This window comes from Saccopteryx leptura, chromosome 10 (genome assembly GCF_036850995.1).
Source record: "Saccopteryx leptura isolate mSacLep1 chromosome 10, mSacLep1_pri_phased_curated, whole genome shotgun sequence".
NCBI lineage: Eukaryota > Metazoa > Chordata > Mammalia > Chiroptera > Emballonuridae > Saccopteryx > Saccopteryx leptura.
Genome location: NC_089512.1, coordinates 9,873,641 through 9,893,727, shown reverse-complemented (window position 1 = coordinate 9,893,727; position 20,087 = coordinate 9,873,641). Strand labels below are relative to the sequence as shown.

Below are 20,087 nucleotides of genomic sequence, written 5' to 3'. Positions count from 1 at the left end.
CATTAAAAAGAAAAGAATTTGCCCTGGCCGGTTGGCTCAGTGGTAGAGCGTCGGCCTGGCGTGCGGAAGTCCCGGGTTCGATTCCCAGCCAGGGCACACAGGAGAAGCGCCCATCTGCTTCTCCACCCCTCCCCCTCTCCTTCCTCTCTGTCTCTCTCTTCCCCTCCCGCAGCCAAGGCTCCATTGGAGCAAAAGATGGCCTGGGCGCTGGGGATGGCTCCTTGGCCTCTGCCCCAGGCGCTAGAGTGGCTCTGGTCGCGACAGAGCGACGCCCCGGATGGGCAGAGCATCACCCCCTGGTGGGCGTGCCGGGTGGATCCCGGTCGGGCACATGCGGGAGTCTGTCTGACTGCCTCCCCGTTTCCAGCTTCAGAAAAATACAAAAAAAAAAAAAAAAAAAAAAAAAGAAAAGAAAAGAATTTCACGAAACAAACACATCCATGATAACAAAATCCGGGAACATTTTTACCTCATTCTCTCCTCCCCTCCCTAGTTCATCTCGTCGGCTTACTGATTTAGTGTGTGAAGCCTATAGGAGGGATATGAGTTTGATTCCATATGCAGGAGTTCCTCTGTCTATTTAGTTTGTTCTTTACTCTGCCATCATTTTGCGGTGCCAGGATGTGTCAGGACCCGAGCAGGCCATGCTGAACCAGTTGAAACATAGCTCCTGCCCTGGGCTTTGTGAGAAATGCAAGCTCTTCAGTTGCTCCTCTGGAAAACTGAGGAGAGCGAATTCTGTGCTTTGCCCGCAGGGGGCAGAGCAGCTAGTGAGGAAAGGATCGTGGGATGGGGTGAATTTTTGAGGTCTGGGGGAGCAAGCCCACCCACAGTGCACCCATCGATCCTTGAGTTGGCCTGGCCTTTGTGCAGGAAGCGCCCTGCAGACTTGGTGTCTGTGGAGCGTGGGAGCCGGGACCTGGTGTCCTGCACGCAGCTCAGCATCACAGCTCCGGCATTGCCTGCGGCCACCTGGGAGGACAGCCACAGTGTGGGCAAAGCTGTTAGACGGGCTGGTTATTCACTCTCTGCCTCGCAGGGTGGGCGGTGGGGGGGGGGGAGCTGGTGATCAGAGTTCTTTGTTTTCTAGTAGCTATTATTCTGTTATTTTTATTAGTCAGCACATAAAAGAACACAATACATAAGAATCTGACAGAAGAGAAATCGCCTGTGGGGAGCGCCAGGGGTTATCAGACCCCTTGCTCAGTTCCTGCCAGACCTTCCCTCCAGCTGGTTTAAGCTCTGCTTGTGTAATCATCTGACAAAAGCTGAGCTGTTTGCACTTTTCATAGCTGTGTGACTGTGTAAGGGGTGGAACCACTTGGCGTGTCCCCTGTCCAGGTCCGTTCCTCCGTTAGCTCTTTGGTGAAGAGGAGAACTGGAAAGGAAGCGGTGTGAGTGCTGAGGTCTTTAGGCTTCCTTGACCTGATCAGCTAAACCTCGTGGGTTGGCTAATCAATAACCTGATTTTACAGATTCTATAGCAAATGTGTTTTCAGGGAAGAAAATAAATTTTGAGAAGCTTCCATTTAGGCTTGGAAATACAAGCCAGGTGATCTCTAAGTTTAATATTTGATCATGTTTTTAGTGGGTCTTCCTAGGTAGACACCAGCCCGATTCACATAAGGGGATAAATGGGGTACAATGATTCCGAAGGAGCTGCCAGGCCCCAGTTACATGTGGAAACACAAGGTTTGTTTTCAAATGAGGATCGTATGGAAACAAGCAAATATTCCTCTTGAATTTTGTGGTTGCTTTGAAAATGAATAGCTGTCATGAAGTAGCTTTGTAGCCTCCAAAATATATATGTTTGTGCTGACAAAAAAGGCAATACCCAGCCCTGGCCGGTTGGCTCAGTGGTAAAGCATTGGCCCAACATGTGGAGGTCTTGGGTTTGAGTCCCAGCCAGGGCACATGGGAGAAGTGCCCATCTGCTTCTCCATGCTTCCCTCTCTCCTTCCTGTCTGTCTCTCACTTCCCCTCCTGCAGCCAAGGCTCCATTGGAGTAAAGTTGGCCCAGGTGCTGAGGATGGCTCCATGGCCTCTGCCTTAGGCGCTAGAATGGCTCCGGTCGCATGGGAGCAATGGCCCGGATGGGCAGAGCATTGTCCCCTAGTGGGCATGCTGGGTGGATCCTGGTTGGACGCATGTGGGAGTCTGTCTGCCTCCCCCACTTCTCACTTCAGAAAAATACACACACACAAAAAGAGCAATACCCAGTTTTGTACAATGTAATCACCGGTTTATACAATGTAATCACCTGCCAGTTGTGTGGGGGGAGGGGGAGTGAGTGTAGAAGACTTCAGGTTGGTTTTCTCATCACTGAGCATGACCTGGGAAGGTAGGGGTTGCATTGCAATAACATCTCTCCTCCCAGAACAAACTCCTTTCTGCACTTACAAATAGGCAGAAAATATTATAGGTTGGTCAAATGTTTGCAGTGCAATTGCTTTTCAAAAATGAATTGCAAGGCTGATGGGCATGTTGCGTGGAGTGCCTGACTTTTCCCCTCTCCTTGGCAGGAAATAACTACATGTTCACCAGATTACTACAAATGGACTCAGTACCTCTTCATTAAACTCTATGAAGCCGGACTGGCCTATCAAAAGGAGGTAAGTTCAGGTCAGCTGCACTCTAAAAATTTTTGTAAATTTTCTGTCTTCTTAGAACACAGCATTGTTAAATAAATAATAATTTAAAAATAAAGCATTTGCACACTAGCTGTGAAAATGAACACTACCTTAAGTTCATGGGATCAATCACAGCAGACCCAGAAAGTAACTACTGCTTGGCTGAGTGTGAGCACCAGCAGTGTCAAGAGTCACGCCCTTTAATAAGATCGGTGTGGTGTTCCTTAATAAGGCACACTTTTGTCAAGACACAAGCTAACAGACTTTGAGAAAAGCAATACCCTCCATCACATACTTGGCCAGCCTCTGGGACCTGATCAGCGTGGGAGGGTACCCTCAGAACGGGCCTTTGGTGGTGAGGGGAAGCCACCCAGGGGCAGAGGGAGGTGCGGTGAGGAAGGTGAGGTTCGGCACTGGCGTTGCGCCGGGGCAGTGGGCGCCGCAGCTGCGGTGTTGCAGGGAAGAGAGCTGAGGAGCTCAGAACCAGGATGATCCTGCCTGAACAATCCTCAGGGGAGCCCATAGCTGCCTGTATCTCTGAGAGCCTAATGGCGTTATGGTGTGCATTTCTAAAAGCTTCCCGTAGTCACTCAAACAACAACAAAAAAAGAAGGTTAATCCTAATGTTTCACCCTTGATCAGCTGGGGACATTCTCTTACTGGGAATGGCTCATTCGGTGACATCGCCATATAGCTTCCTTGAGGGACGCAGTGGACAAGGTGGGCTAGAGCTCTATGTTTGCAGGCTTTTTTTTTTTTTTTTTTCCAGAGACAGAGAGAGAGCCAAAGAGAGGATAGACAGACAGGAACGGAGAGATGAGAAGCATCAATCATTAGCTTTTTGTTGCAAGTTGCAACATCTTAGTTGTTCATTGATTGCTTTCTCACATGTGCCTTGACCACGGGCCTTCAGCACACTGAGTAACCCCTTGCTCGAGCCAGCAACCTTGGGTCCAAGCTGGTGAGCTTTTGCTCAAACCAGATGAGCCCGCGCTCAAGCTGGCCACCTCGGGGTCTCGAACCTGGGTCCTCTGCATCCCAGTCCGACGCTCTATCCACTGTGCCACCCGGTCCGGCAATTTGCAGGCTTTTTTAATGGCTTCAGTATTAATTGGAGATTGATTTCAAAATATAGGCATAGGCTGCATCTTACAAAGAAGGCTAGTTAACTGTAGGGGAGCATGGAGTTGGCTTCGGTAGGTAAGAGAGTGCCTGAATGTCAGCTAGGGACACGGCCCCACTCAGCGAGGCTGTCCAGAAACTGTGATCTCTGTAGCAAGATGGTGCTTGCTCGAAAATCAGGGCGTCCATCAAAATATGTGTTCAAAACGTGGGGAGGGAAGCCTGCCCTCAAGAGGAGCTGACGATACAGACCGTTGGACGAGAGAGGAGACCCAACGTGGGATCGGGGAACAAGTGCGAGGCGTGAGAGGCTCCCCGGAGCCCCGACCCCCGGGGCCCCCGCAGTCTGACCACCTCTGGGTTGGCCCCCTGCGGAAAGAGCCTGGACCCTGCGTTCCTGTGGATTGAGGGGGAAGAAACGAGACGGGGTGCTCGTAGCTCATACATCTTTGCTCTGAAATGCTGTTTCCTTTGGTGTTTTTCCTCTTCCCCCAAGACTTTCACTGGGGAAATTTAATGCTTTTGTGTTTTGCTTTTTATTTGTCTTTCATTTGACACCAGGGTTTTCTTATAACGTGTAAACCTCTTAGGAACACATCCTCCTGGTTGCATTCTGTAACCTAGAGCCGGAGCGATGCCAGGCGTGTGGGAAACGCTGATAAGGAAACAAAGGCCTGTTTGTCTTTGCAGTCCGCACAGTGGGGTGTTTGCTTCTCCCAGACCCTCCGAGGCTTGCAGGGGGCAGGAGCACGGGTGGAGGCATAGAGGCCTGGTTTTTGCTTATTTTTACATTTTATACAGTTTTAGGTCTGTGTGGGTTTTGGTGGAGGGAGGGATGTTGGAAAAGGGCTGCCTCTTAAAAGAACTTTCCACAATACTAACCAGTACTTGGCTCTTTCTTTTTACCTTATTTATTTTAAGTGGTAACCCTCCCAACCCTAATACAGGCAGAAATAATGGTTACATAAATCAGCCTTGGTTTATTAGCCTAAAGTTTCTCTGTGTAAGGTGCTTTTGTTTATGTGTTGTCTCTTTGTATTTATGGATTTGAGGCTTTGCCCCCCCACCCCACCCCGGCATGACGGGGAAGCCACTCCCTGCCTGTCTTTCCCACTCGGGACCGGAGGCTCCACAGGCTTCCGCTTTCCAGTGGGTATGCTGCTTCTTAGTTGTAAAAATCACAACCCACACAGATGGCTTAGCCTGTCCTCCACCCCTGCTGCTTTTTATGTAAATTTTATGTCAGTTTATGGATCAGTCAGGGTCCCAGCAGGACCGGGTGAAAGGAATCATGTGCTAAAGGGACAGTTTCTGTGCAGAGTTTAGGGAAACCCACAGGGAAGGTCAAGCATCTCCCTGCGCTGGGCTGCAGGGACATGTTGGGAGCAGTTGCTGGAGCAGGGAGGGCGGCAGAGGCTGAGACAGGAGAGGCCTGGGGGCAGGGCTGTGCCCTCAGAGTCCCCCCGGGCTGGCTGGGAGGAAGCCAGGGTGCCTCTCGTCCGCTGAACCCAGCCAGAGGGCCGGGCACACAGGTCCGCTTCTGGGGGTGAGAAGATGGTGGAGAGAGGATGTGGAGGGGCAAATAGACATTATTCAGCACAATCTCTTATTAGAATCGCTTATTAAAATGTAAAGAAAGATGTGTATCAAGCCAGGCTATGTTAGCGCCCAAACACGGCTCTCCATAGGTGTTGCCTCCCTTGTCCTGAGTCGTAGCTAGATGTTATAAACGGAGCGGATGTCGACGGCAGAGATATTTATTTTAAATGAAGATAGGAAAGAATTAGAACTCTGTGGAGAGAGACGTCACAGTGGTTAAGATGACAGGTTCTCTCAGCCAAATAAAACTATCCAGAAAGATCTCAAAATAGTGTTACCTTTTAGGGGGCAGATGTTGATTGGGAGAAGATACAACAGAATTTTCTGGGGCCCTGGGAACGTTCTGTATCTTGAGTATGAGTGATGGTAAAAGTTCATCAGGTTATACACTTAAGATTTATCCACATTACTCTATGTAGGTCATACATTAATTTCAACAGAAGTTTTTTAAAGTTGCAAAACCTTTTTTACAATTCCTAGAGCCCTGAGCTCCGACCCCCGTCTCTGTCACCAACCGACTGTGGGGCCTGCGGCGGTCTAGTCAGCCTCTCTTTTCCTCAGTTTTCTCCTTTGCAAGATGGGGGTGACAATACTCTCACTTTAAAATGTGTTGAAAGGGTGAGAAAAGCACGTGTCAGGAAGGCTCGGAGCCCAGTGTCCAGCACACGGTCATTACCCGGTAATGGTTAGCTACTTGTATTACAATAAATATACGTGTTGCCCTTAAAATAACCGTTTCTACTAAGTTCTAGGTACCATTGTTTCTGCTTTTTCTCTGTTCACTGCAGGTTCCAATCCTGCAGGTTTCTCCTTTCATGCAAGTGTCCCAAAGTTGAGTTAGACACGTGCTTGCAGGCTTCCCCCCAGGCGTGCTCTTACAGGGTGAGGGCATGGAGGCGGCTCCCGGGCGCTCTTTCATAGCTTGTTAGTAGTGTCCTTGCCAAGCTGTGCTCCAAGAAGGTGCCCTCAAGTCTCAGAGCGGAGATGCTGCATTTGCCGACCTCTCACACGTAAGCCACCCTTCCGTGCGCTCACCAGACTGCATCGTTTTGTCTCATGATCTGTAACAGGCCTTGGTTAACTGGGACCCAGTGGACCAAACGGTGCTTGCCAACGAGCAGGTGGATGAACATGGCTGTTCGTGGCGCTCTGGAGCAAAGGTCGAGCAGAAGTACCTCAAACAGTGGTTTATTAAGACAACGGCTTATGCAAAGGTGAGTGTCGGCCTGGAGGCTCCCCAGTAATGCCCTACGTGTTGGCAGGCAACTCCAAGGTCTTCTGGGTGCTGGGAAGCCTCGTGTTGGGGGTGAGCTCTCGGAAGGGCTCTTGGAGCCGTGGGTGTACAGACAGGAAGCACACACCCTTGGGGTCACTCACTGCGAGCATGATGGTTTTGGGTCTCTCGGTTGTACGTCAAGAATGACACCCGGAGGTCATTGCAGGCCATTGTTTGCTGATCTTTCAACACATTCAGTCATTGTACTGCCATAAAGGCCAAGAAACATCCAGCTTCATCCACAATTATGTTAGCAGTAAAGCCAGAATGGAAATACGTAATCTTCATCTGTGTGGTTCTAGTAAGACCTCCAGAAAGACAGAATGACAATTCGGAGGGCCCAGAGGAGACCATCTGAAAGGAGTGAAGCAATGGCCAGTATCCTTGAGGGGACACCAGAGGCAGGTGGACTAATAAGCAGGAACCAGATTTCTAGGTTGAGTCCCTGATTGACAGTGTAAACCTGCATGAGTCGGTTTCCTCATCAGCGAAAGGAGAGGGTGGGATCAAGTGGCCTTTAAGGTGTTTTCTGGCTCTTTGTGTGTTCAAAGATTCAAGGCAAAGCCAACCATTGAAGGAGGGGACTTGCTCAAAATTACCCACAGCCAGGGCAAAATAACCCGTTCTGGGTATGCCAGAACCACTCTGCGCAAGGCGTCCTGTGGGCTTACCGAGTTCTAGGATCTAGAGTTGAGGGATCAGTCTCTAGAACTCCAGAGAGAAAGGATTAGAGCAAATGAGGGACACTTCTCACAGCAATCTGGCAGTCTCTCTATCTGTTAGCATAAGACTGGACGTAAACAGGATCTGGAATGGTAAACGTCATGACGGCTGCTGACAATGTGTCGTGGTATTTCCTTCCCTGTGGTAGTCACCAAAGGAAGGATACTTGTTCCCTTCCATAGTAACCCATGGGTTATGCTGTTAAGGGTACTGGACCGAAATGGACTTGGGGTCAGATCTAATACTGTACTTACATATGCAAAGAAAGCACAAAGTTGTAAATAACCTCTGACCACTACAGAAGTCTGCTGAGTTAGAACGCAGTACACCTGTGCACAATACCAGTGCCATGTGGACATACGAGCCCCCAGTTTTCTCACACAAAAGCCATCTCTTAAATGAGGCTGTTTTCCTGTTATAGTTCACCCAGAATAGCATGCGGGTTTGGGAACGCACTCAGAACTTGTTATCACAGTGCCTTGCTCCTTGTGAGCACATGGCGATATGGAGAGACCAGATGAGAAGAACAAAGCTGAGGGCATTGCTCTCTGTAGCATCCCAGGCAGCGGGAGCCCCTACCTGCTGACAGTCGGGGCCCATCACGGGGAGGCATGCCAGGCCACCTCAAGGGTCCGGCAGATGACTCTGTGACAGGCATCGTTGTACAGCCTCCTAATTAGCTCTTTTGTTTTGAACTCTGCCTCAAGTTGGATATGTAATAACCTAACTGAAGGGCATTATTCTTTAAATTGTCAGCTGTGAATTTTCAACTGTTCATCAGATGTGGTAGTTACCATGGTGACTTGCTTGGTTCTTACAGAACTCCTGTGCAGATTTATTGAAAAAGCTGTCTTTGGAGGTCAGCACTTGGTGCGCCTTGAAAATCAGAAGATGAGAGAGTGGTGTGGGAGTGGAATGGGTGGGCAGAAATCCATGTGCCCTGCAGGCTCGTGGCTGAGGGCTGCGCAGAGCAGGACTCCGTAAGGCCTGATGGAAGGCGGTCGGTTGCTATGGGACAGAGAGAGCAGAGATGCCCGGGCTGCGCAGAGCAGGACTCCGTAAGGCCTGATGGAAGGCGGTCGGTTGCTATGGGACAGAGAGCAGAGATGCCCAGGCTGCACAGAGCAGGACTCCGTAAGGCCCGATGGGAGGCGGTCGGTTGCTATGGGACAGAGAGCAGAGATGCCCGGGCTGCACAGAGCAGGACTCCGTAAGGCCTGATGGAAGGCGGTCGGTTGCTATGGGACAGAGAGCAGAGGTGCCCGGGCTGCACAGAGCAGGACTCCGTAAGGCCTGATGGAAGGCGGTCGGTTGCTATGGGACAGAGAACAGAGATGCCCGGGCTGCACAGAGCAGGACTCCGTAAGGCCTGATGGAAGGCGGTCGGTTGCTATGGGACAGAGAGCAGAGATGCCCGGGCTGCGCAGAGCAGGACTCCGTAAGGCCTGATGGAAGGCGGTCGGTTGCTATGGGACAGAGAGCAGAGATGCCCGGGCTGCACAGAGCAGGACTCCGTAAGGCCTGATGGAAGGCGGTCGGTTGCTATGGGACAGAGAGCAGAGATGCCCGGGCTGCACAGAGCAGGACTCCGTAAGGCCTGATGGAAGGCGGTCGGTTGCTATGGGACAGAGAGCAGAGATGCCCGGGCTGCACAGAGCAGGACTCCGTAAGGCCTGATGGAAGGCGGTCGGTTGCTATGGGACAGAGAACAGAGATGCCCGGGCTGCACAGAGCAGGACTCCGTAAGGCCCGATAGAAGGCGGTCGGTTGCTATGGGACAGAGCAGAGATGCCCGGGCTGCGCAGTCCTTGGGGGCCTTGGAGTTACGGCCCAGCCAAAAGTATGCTTTTGACACCTAAAAAAAGCCATCTGTTAGACATACAGATAACAGCCTAGGACTGAGGACAAAATCAGCATAGACTCACCTTTAGAAATAAAAATAAGCCTGACAGGTTCAAAAGGAATTGCAGAAAATTCAACACCGTTAAAGGGAGACAACACAATCCTGCAAGGACGGCTCCATCTGTGACGCTCAACATCATGCACGACTGCTAGCCTTGCGCACAGTCAGGGACTTGTGACCCATAACGAGGAAATGAAAAAGGAAGCCTGACTGACATAGACCCTGAGGTGACCCAGAAGTTGGAATGAGGAAATGAAGCCAGAGGCACCTGATCTGGAACTTAAAGGAAGAGATGGTCATGAGCGAACAGATGAGGAATCTCAGAAGAGAAATGGAAACTGTGAATAAAAACACTGGAAATCTAGAACAGAAGAGTACAAGATCTGAAGTGGAAAATTCGGCGTTTGGGAGGCAGAGAGACCTGTCAGGGTTGAGTAGGCCATGAGGCTGGAGTGGAGGCCCCCAGGTAGAGAACAGTCATGTGTGGTGGCCCTAAAATGGAAATCGATGTGACAAGTTTGAGAAGCTGAAGGAATGTCAGGATGGCGGGAACTGGGAGCCGAGGGAAGAGACTCAGGTAGCGCTGGAGGAGCGGGAGCAGGGTCAGGGCCAGGTCAGGCTGGGCCTTCTCGGTCGTAAGGAGTCTGGACTTCATCGTGGGAGCCATGGGAAGCTATTAAAAGATTTTAAGAAGGGAATGGCATGGTTAGATATGTGTTTTTATAAATTCACTCTGGAAAGAGCAAGTGTGGATACAGAGACCAGTGTGGAGTCTATTGCAGTGGTTCAGATATGTATAACTTAGACTGAGGTGAGAGTAATGGAGAGAAATCGGTAGGTTAGACTAGAGAACTATTCAGATAGAATCTATAGAACTTGGTGATATGTGGGATGAGCATATGCAGGAGACAGAGTTATCCAGAAAGACCCTAACTGGAACAGCAAGTGGATGATGAAGCAACTGACTGGGATAGGGTGTCCTGGAAGAGAGGTCATAGTCTCAGTGTGCAGTGGCTGTAAGACTTTTGAGTAGAGGTACATATACAAATAACGGGTGCTTGGATAAATGGGTCTGAAACTTCAGAGAGGGTTAAGTGAGATAGGACATCTACTTTAAAAGCTGGTATGATGGAAATAGTGTTGAATCATATTAGCATATATTATATAATTATATGCTATATAAATAAGGATGAGATATTGAATCAGTTAACAATGCTTTCAGCTACATGTAACTGAAAACCCAAGTTATGGTGGCTTAAACAGATGGGAAATTACTTTTTCCACATAAGAAGCCCCAGTTGCTAGACTGAATTGGGATGGGGCTCTGTGTTGGCATCTCAGTGGTTCTCTTGGTCTTTCCTTCCTGCCTCATGGTTGCAGAATGGCTGCTGCAGCTCCAGGCATCACATTCCCATTCAACACAGAAAAAAAGCAGAAGGGGCAGGGTGACAGTTTCTTTTATCTGGAAAGCAAGAACTTTCTTGGCAACCCCCAGCAAAATTCCACTGATGTTCTTTCAGCCTCAGTTGCATCATGGCTACCCCCAGCTTCCAGGGAGACGAGGAAAGGAGGCTTGGGCTTTTTAGCTGCTACAGTCCAGCTGGCTGGGGGGAAGAGGGTGGGGAATGGGTGCTGGGATGGCCAGCGAGCTGTGCTTGTCACAGTCATCTTTAGAGCTTTGTATCTGCACCTGACTCGGCAGCCCTGAGAGCTAACTCTGTGATGTACAGCTGGTGGTCTGCTTGGGCGCACAGCTGGGGAGAAGCCCTCTTTCATTCGCTGAACTTCCAAATTATAAAGCCGACACCTGATGTGAAAATTACAGGGAACCCTGAAATATAAAAAATCCCTTTGTTAAGGCCGTTCTGTGAGGTATTTGATTTTTCTCCCCTTACCCCGCCCCCCACCCCAGCATCCCTAGGATTGTTTGCTCCGTGAAATATTAAAAGTGCTCTCGGCCTCATGCTCTGTGACAAAGAAGGCCTGCAGTAGGAGTATCTGAGAAGCGTGAATTAGTCTCCGCAGAGATGTGTGGGAGGAAGCGCGTGGGCGGCGCTGGGAGGGGAGAGGGCGGAATGGAGTCTTACAGACCGAAAGTAAAAGGCTGCGCGTCCGGTGGAGCCAACGCCTCAGTTCCTGACAGCAGGGTGACAATGGGAGGCAAGACAGACGGCTTCCCTGTGAACTGTTCTATTGGATTCTCGGTTTTGATTTCTGCGGCTGCTGCCTGTAGCCCCCAGAGGCTGTTTCCTCGCAGCGCCTCTGCCTCTGGGGCACGATTCCTGGGCTCCTCCTCTGCGCTGAGATGGACGCTAAGATGGACGCAGCCGTGCTCCGATGGCGCTCAGCAAACCCACATTGGTGGTTCTAGTTCCGAAGTGTTCAGCAGCTCCCTGGCCACGGCTGGGGTGTGAGCCAAGTCCGGTCCACCTTTCGCTTCCTCCCTGCTTGCCCGACCTGGGCAGTGCTCAGGCCTTTACTTCACCGTCTCGTTTAACCTTCACATGAACCCTGTGAGGGTAGGTCCTACTGTTGTCCCATTTTACTGATGAGGAAACTGAGGCTCACACTGGTAATAAGTAATAGCACTGGGATTTGAATCCGGGACTTGAGCTCCTAACTGGCAGTCTGTACCGCTTCTCAGGAGGTCTGAATTCGCTCATTCCTTCCCCAGATGTTACTGAGTGCCTGGCCAGACCCTGGGGAAGGTGATAAGAATACAGAGGAAATTGCCCTGGCCAGATAGCTCAGTTGGTTGGAGCATTGTACCCATACACCAAGGCTGTGGGTTCAATCCCCAGTCAGAGCACATGAAGGAATCAACCAATGAATGCATAAATAAGTGGAACAACAAATCGCTGTTTCTCTTGCTCTCTCTCTTTCTCCCTTCCTCTCTAAAATCAATCCATCCAAAGATCAATTTTAAAAAACAGAGGAGCCTGACCTGTGGTGGCGCAGTGGATAAAGCGTCGACCTGGAATGCTGAGGTTGCCGGTTCAAAACCCTGGGCTTGCCTGATCAAGGCACATATGGGAGTTGATGCTTCCAGCTCCTCTCCCCCTTCTGTGTGTCTCTCTCAATCTCTCTCTCTCTCCTCTAAAATGAATAAATAAAAAAAAATAATTTAAAAAAACAAAAAACACAGAGGAGAAAGCTGAGGGCCCTGCCCTTACAGAGCTTGGAGGCTAATGTGGGAGACAGTGGCAGACATGAGGGGTCACAGCCCAGTGGGATCTCTGTCACACTGCAGGAGAGGGCGTGGGAGGTGACGAGGAAAAGCCCCAGGACTGCCCAGGGGTCGGGGAGGCATCACTGAGGACGTAATGACAGACAGGAAGCGCAGATGTCTGTGAGGGAGCGTTCTCTTCCTTCCAGACGTGTAGGAACTTCACGCCTCACAAGTACTTCCAAGTAGAATTCTCACAAGTACTTCCAAGTAGAATTCTGCTGGCAAGAAGCAGACGGGCAGCCATGAGCCATTATGAAGTCGGGGGATGGGAGGTAGTAGCCCCCTCCCCCTGTTCCCCTGTCCCTTTCTCCTTGATTTCACCTGTGACCTTGCAGGTGAAGTAGAGGTGCCTTCTCCAGAATGCGCCGGTCTTGTTTGGGCCTGCAAAGGCTGACAATATTGGGGGGGGGGGGTTCGCTACAGGAGCTCCTTTGGGGAGGTGGAGGAGGAGGCGGGAGCAGCAGGAGGACCGAGGAGCAATGCCAGGGCCCAGTGTCCAGCCCGCGGCCCTGGGGGCCTGAGAGTCCCCTGCACTCAGCCTTGTTTCAGTCCTGAGGCCCAGTCGCTTGTGAGGGCGTCTGGCTGTCTCCTGGAAACTGGCCTGTTCCCTGGCTGTCTCGGTCCTCCCTCGGCCCAGAGCAGAGGCTGGCTCACAGGTAGTGCCAGGAAAGGCCTCCCCATGACAGCAACCAGGGCCCCCCTGCCCTGCCCGGAAAGTTCTGTGGAGGGTCAGGTCCCTGAGTCTGGCGACTTGGCCCCTCCCTGCCTCCTGCCTCCTCCTGTGTGTGCAGCCTGGGCCTTCATGTGTGTGCAGACAGGTGAGTTATTGGCTGAGGGGGCGACGCTTCTGAGAACCAAGGGGGGCAAGTGAGAAAAGCTGAGCGAGCTGTGAGCCTGTCTGCGGGGCTGCTGGGATGAGCAGCGGTGAGGTCCCGGGGCCAGGGCCGGATTGCGGGGCGGTCAGGCTCAGGTGCATCGACTGCGAGGGTTTCCTCCTGAAAGCTATGACTGCGTTCTGCAGGGCTGCTGGGATGAGCAGCGGTGAGGTCCCGGGCCAGGGCCGGATTGCGGGGCGCTCAGGCTCAGGTCCATGTACTGCGAGGGTTTCCTCCTGAAAGCTATGACTGCGTTCATCTCCACCACCATGCCCCTCCATGGTCTTTCAGGGCTGGGCGTGGCCTTAGGCCTCCTAACTACTGAGTGGTAGGGAAGTTCAGCCTGCAGAGCTCTGGGCCCCGGCGGGGACTCTCAGACCCGCGCTCGCACTCGGATGGACGGACGGACCGATGGACGCACCCCGAAGGGAGCCCCTGCTGGAATCGCTGTTCCTTCCAGAAGCAACAGACTGCTTCCGTTCCCCAGGGTCTGGTTTGGACTCCCTGTGCAGAAAGCTAATTAGTCGTTAGTTCTGTTCCTTCTTACATAATGATATCTTCCTCACTGTGTTCTCTCTTTAACCTGCCTCTCCAGGAGCTTTCGTCTCCTAAGCCTAAGGTTGAACTCAGTCCTCTCAGCCCCCCTGGGGTGACCCAGGGGGGCAGGGGAGCCATCCCCACCCCTCCAGTTGTGGGGGTGGGAGTGGGCAGGGGCGGGAGGGGGCAGAGACTGAGGGAAAGTCGGGGACTTGAAGCTGCCAGTTCCCAGCACTTCCTGGGCAAGCAGGAGGCCTCCTGGAGTGGGTCGGAGACTGGGTCCCTGCCCGGGCCACCGCTAGCAGGTGGCGGCCGGCTTGCTCTGGGCAGGGTGGAAAGGGGAGCTGTGCCTGGGGAAGGTCACCAGAGTGGTGCCGGGCTGGGCCTGGCTCTGGGGTTTGTAGGTGATTGGGAGAGATGATTAGATTTCTCTCCCTGAAGGCAGAGTCTCCTGCCCACCTCCAGAATGTCCACACCAGTGTCTAATCGCCTCCGCATGTGGTCTGGGTCAGGGTGACTCTGAGCCTGGACTCCGTGGGCAGAACAGTTATTAGCACCTTGTTGGGGACGGTGGGGGGTCCCTGGGTGAAACAGGGAGAGCTAGTGAGTGTCGCCACTGAACGTCTCTAGCTTAGGGGGTCTTTGAATTGTTAGCTCAGCGTCCCCTGTGCTTTTTAATCCCTGCCCTGACCTGAAGAAAACAAATGGCAGGCTCCCCTTGTGCCTGCCGACGCGGCTGCTCGAAGTCACTAAATCAATCTGATGTCTAAAAACAAATTGAAACAAAGGGACAAGGTATCCTGTCCTCCACCTGCTGCCTGGGAAGCTGATTGTCGGCTCGAGGTGTCCTTAGAAAATGACTGATCCGGCCCATCCCTCATTTTATAACTGAGACCCCCCCCCCCCAGCCCAGGAAAGCCAGGCCCAGCTGGGGTCACCTCAGTCCCAGACCTGTGTTCTCGCCACCTGCTCTTAAGTGCTGGTTCCCAAGCAACCAAGCGTTTTCGAGAACCTGGTGCAGAAGGCAGGCAGCGCCTGTTGCAGGAAGCAGAGCATTAGCCATTAGGAGAAGTGATAGGTACGGGGAGAGGGCCCAAATGGCCGCGTAATGGAAGGGACGGCGATGAGAGGGTTTCAGTTTGTTCCTGATGGAATCGGCTTGCTGGCCTCTCGGAGCTGGAGCTAGGTCATTATTCTGCATCATTATTCTCTAGCCCAACGTCCTGTCCTGACCTGGGGGCTTTCAGCCCCCCCCCCCCCCCCTGCCTAGGAGGTGGGAGACTGAGCCAGCGGCTGCTGGTGCTGTTAGGGAAACAGTCATTAACAGATGCATGCATCTCCATACTATACTGCTTTGTTTTCCATAATATCTTCCTGTTTCTCAACATATTTTGCTTACTATTCCCGGTGGCTAACTCGAAGTGTCAGGGCTGCTCAAAATAGAGATTTGATCCTTTCTAGGGCTGTAACAAGTTATGAACTCTGGCAAAAGGTAGACTCTCGTTATAAGGAACATATTAACAACATGATCTGAACTCTGTAAAAACGTGTTCACAGGTACACATGCTCCTACTATATCTGATCAACTCTGACACCCCATTGGTCTTAAATTGTATGCTCCACTGAGAAAGCTGAACGCTGTCAGAGACACGTCCTAGTTTCAGAGTTTGGGGGGAAATGTGCATCTGAGAATCAATGGAAGATGGGAATACTTAGGACGGAAGACACAGAACAAAAGATTAAGGATGATCTCTCTGGGTGCTTAAGCCTATTTGCATAATTGTTATTTTTCCATCATCCTTTCTGTCTTTTCCAAATTTTCCATGATGATGATTTTGATGATTAAAACGCAGAACAGCCTAATTGCAGGGTTATGCTGGGATTTATTTAGACATCTTCAGACCTGAGAGTCTTGGAGAGGGACGGTTCTTGCGAGGCTGGAATTCATAGGCAGGCTTCCAAGTTGAAGGTAATTGAGCAGAAAGTCCCCTGGAACCGCTCTCTCCATTTCGTTTCTCTTGATGAGACCAACAAAAGCTTTCAGTCTTGCCCCTAAGACTCCGCTTTCCCGGAACAGAACTGCCTCTTCAGGCAAAGGCAGCCTGGTGCCGCACACTGGGCAGAGCACAGTGTTCGCGATGTGGCCATTTAACTTCTCCCTCCCTGTCCGCCGCGATGTGGCCATTTAACTTCTCCCTCCCTGTCCGCCGCGATGTGGCCATTTAACTTCTCCCTCCCTGTCTGCCGGGTGCAGTTACAGCCCCTCCTTTGTAAGGATCCTGAGGTGCTGCGGGCGGCCTCTGGGAGTCAGAAGCTGCCTCGGCAGACAGGTAGGTGGCTCTGCCGTTAGGAGAGTTTGGCCTCTGTCATCTGCATCGTTAGGAGGATGGTGGTGACATTTCAGAACCTCCAATCACCATCTCTTGGAAGTTAGTGGAATTAGAACAGTTGTGCTGAAGAAGTGGGCTACCTGGGTCAGAAGGGGTCAAGGCTGGTAAGTGTGGCCATCATAAATATATATGTGGATACGTGGACGAGGAGAGGTTAGCCACATGGGCTGCCTCTGCAGTTTCCGAGCTCCCTTCACCTTGTCCTCCCCCACAGAGCGTGCACCTGGCCACCCTGACGGCCGCACCCAGAAAGCACCTCTTCCCAGCTCTCCGGAAGCTGGTTAGCAGCATGTGTGTGTGGCTCCGAGATGCTGCACGCTTGCTGTGAGTGTGGGCTGGTGGGGGCCTCCTCTCCTTTCTTGCCTGCTGACCCACGACCCGCGAGTCCACACCTTGGTGGCCAGTCCCCCCTCATTAGCAGGTGGCCTTGCTCACAAATGATTATTTTCCTCCAGGGTTAATAGCACCTTCGTTGGAACTGACACTCGTGAACAGCACGACTGTATTTGTATGTAATGTTTTGCACTGAGATGCCACAGCAAATGGATTTTGCTAGAAATACATAAAACATTTCAGAAGAGAGGTTAGTGTAGGGTTATCAGAGGAAGGTAAACATCCTGCCAAATGAAAATTTTAATGTATAAATTTTTGTGGATATCTTTATGCAGGAGAATGAGACTAGGATGAGAGAGAGTTTATTACTCTAGACCAGGGGTCTCAAACTCAACTCAGCATGTGGGCCGCAGAGCAAGATCACAGCCATTAGGCAAATACAAGTAGGCCCATAGGCTTACTTAATTTTATCCAAAATATTTTGAACTTTGTGGATTAGTCTGTGGGCTGCACAAAATTGTTCGGCGGGCCTCATGCGGCCCGCGGGCCGCGAGTTTGAGACCCCTGCTCTAGACTATTCTAGAGGGGACATTTGGATTTTTAAATGTTTTCCTTCCTTTGGGATTGATTTTCCTTTATTAGAACTGAAATGATCTTTAAAAGAATAAAGAACTCTTGGCAACAAAATGTTTTAGAAAAACAGTATTAACTAAAATTCAAAAATAATTGCTAATCACATCACACACTGATTCAGAAGTAGGCTCAGCGTTGAGCTTTTAAAAAGCACCCCACTTTAATTAAATCTTCTCATTAAATTTTGTCTCTTTCCTACTGTCTCAAATCTCCGTCCACTCGCAGGGTCCCGGCTTCACTGCTCCCCGCTTGGTAGCTACTAAGTCCACTTGTTCTAAAAGGTCTGCATTTCTCAATCTGCCTAACTTTCCTTCAACCACCGTCTTCTAAAATGTATCATATTCTTAAAAACACTTCCTGTAGAATTCTCCCCTGTGGTCCTGTTGCATATTGTTGTTAATTCTTCAGCTCGAGTACTGTCTTCTCCTGGGAAGAATGGATTTGTTCTTGCCGTTATTTCTGCTTCTTTGAAGAAGGAGTCAGGTCGGCCAGGTTATATCTAATCCTCTTTTTATCCTCAGCTTTTGAGTTTTAATCTTTCCTCTTTCTTATTCCTGATTATATTTTGTATTACAAAAGCCTTTTCTTTTTTTTTTTTTTCTTTTTTTTTTGGATTGGATGTTTGCTTTAGCCCATCTCCTGTTGCTTCATGTCCTTAAACAGTAGCTCACGTATAGACTCATTAATACGCAACTCTGTTTCAACTCCTGAAAGCATCTTGGTCCACGTGCTGTCTTGTTGGGGGGGGGGCCGTAATGGCTCTGTTTGCAGACCTGTCCTAGCAAAAGGATTATAAGGCTTTTCTATAAACCAAAGTACTTCTCTAAACGCTGAATAATAACCACAGCACAGCTTTAAGACGTCAGGTTGAGTATTACATACAGAAATTATTTGTGAAAAATGAATGAGAAGCCTATTTATATTATTGGTTTCTAGGTTTCACACGTGGAAGAAGTTGTCTTTTGTTTAATTTACCCAAAGAGACCAGAGCACTGAGCACGGTGGTCCCAGAACAATCAGATCTGGATAATTCATGCATCGTTGGGTCTGCTGTTGACTTGGTTGAGGGAGCCATTTCTTCCCTTATTAAATGGGGGGAGTTGAAGAAATGAATGGTTTCCAAACTGTGTCCAAGCCTGGGGAGCTGACGGAGAGAGCCTAGCAGGGCACAGGGCATCTCTAGAGCAGCATAGGCTGTGTTCCTTCAACTTTTATTTGAAAAGGGATTGTATCGCCCCTTTTAAAAAAGAGTCTCAAAACCTGCTATCTCCTCAGGTTTTTGGATACTGGGAACCATTAAGATTCCCACAAGTGCAGGTTGGTCAGGATGGGGAAGGGAGTCACTGCCAATTGTTTGCCAAAGGTAAGGATGCGAAACGAGATGAGTACCAGGTGCTATCACTGTAGATACAATAGCAAAAAAAAAAGGGGGAAGGAAGGTGTTGGTCAAATAAGTTTGTGGCCCTGGCCGGTTGGCTCAGCGGTAGAGCGTCGGCCTGGTGTGCGGGGGACCTGGGTTCGATTCCCGGCCAGGGCACATAGGAGAAGCGCCCATTTGCTTCTCCACCCCCCCCCTCCTTCCTCTCTGTCTCTCTCTTTCCCTCCCGCAGCCAAGGCTCCATTGGAGCAAAGATGGCCCGGGCGCTGGGGATGACTCCTTGGCCTCTGCCCCAGGCGCTAGAGTGGCTCTGGTCTCGGCAGAGCGACGCCCCCTGGTGGGCAGAGCGTAGCCCCTGGTGGGCGTGGTCGGGCGCATGCGGGAGTTTGTCTGACTATCTCTCCCCGTTTCTAGTTGCAGAAAAATACCCCCCCCCAAAAAAAGTTTGTAAATATGATATATATGCCTGCTCGCTTATAGTTTGCATTGGGTGTGGGGGACACCTGCTATAAGCAGGCAGGATTCTTATAGCCTAAGGCAGGGGTCCCCAAACTTTTTACACAGGGGGCCAGTTCACTGTCACTCAGACCATTGGAGGGCCAGACTATAAAAAAAAACTATGAACAAATCCCTATTCACACTGCACATATCTTATTTTAAAGTAAAAAAACAAAACGGGAACAAATACAATATTTAAAATAAAGAACAAGTAAATTTAAATCAACAAACTGACCAGTATTTCAATGGGGACTATGCTCCTCTCACTGACCACCAATGAAAGAGGTGCCCCTTCCAGAAGTGCGGTGGGGGCCGGATAAATGGCCTCAGGGGGCCGCATGCGGCCCGCTGGCCGTAGTTTGGGGACCCCTGGCCTAAGGCTTAGTTTTAAGACTAAGCCTTTCCCACCCTTTTTGATGTGGGGTGGTGCTCTCTCATGAGGAATCCCATTATGCCTCAGATAAGTGACTTTGTGTCGGAGACTTCCTTGTTTGTATATTGGATTAAAGGTTTGGATTTCTACACTATAAAGTGGGGCAGACTGGGAGCTTGCTCTCTCTCAGTTCCTGAGATTAGCATTAGAGAGGAGAGCAGAGAAAGGCCACGTGGAGGAGGTCAGGAGAAGCAGCCAGGATGGTGGAGTGCTGAGTGAGAAGCCAGTTTGTGCAGAGTTTGTGCAGGGAGAAGGAAGGAGATGGGGAACAGAGGTGAATAAGTCTGGTGAGCTAGAAACCTTTGATTCTAGGAAACTTGGATAAGTCAGTAGCTTTGTGAGCACTGAATGTGAGTGGGTTTTGGAGCCCAGTGTGTGTTTTTACTTGCCTGCCGGGTGCAAGCTAGGATTAAAGGTGATGGCCCACCAGTTTTTGGTTCCGTTGTTTCTTTATCTACTGTCCGAATCCAATGCAAACCTGCATAGGCCAGGCGGTTGTGATGGTAGCCGTGGATACTGGCCTTACAG

The 20,087-nt window shown here is 50.6% G+C and overlaps 1 protein-coding gene across 3 annotated transcripts in view; it reads left to right on the top strand.

The window, feature by feature from the left end:
- LARS2 (leucyl-tRNA synthetase 2, mitochondrial) overlaps positions 1 to 20,087 on the top strand; it is a 126,353-nt gene that overhangs the window by 44,275 nt on the left and 61,991 nt on the right. For all 3 annotated transcript variants that reach the window (XM_066351259.1, XM_066351257.1, XM_066351258.1), the window contains exons 6-7: positions 2,523 to 2,612; positions 6,422 to 6,565. In XM_066351259.1, the coding sequence (XP_066207356.1) occupies positions 2,523 to 2,612; positions 6,422 to 6,565 (234 nt within the window). The remainder of the gene's footprint in view (positions 1 to 2,522; positions 2,613 to 6,421; positions 6,566 to 20,087) is intronic.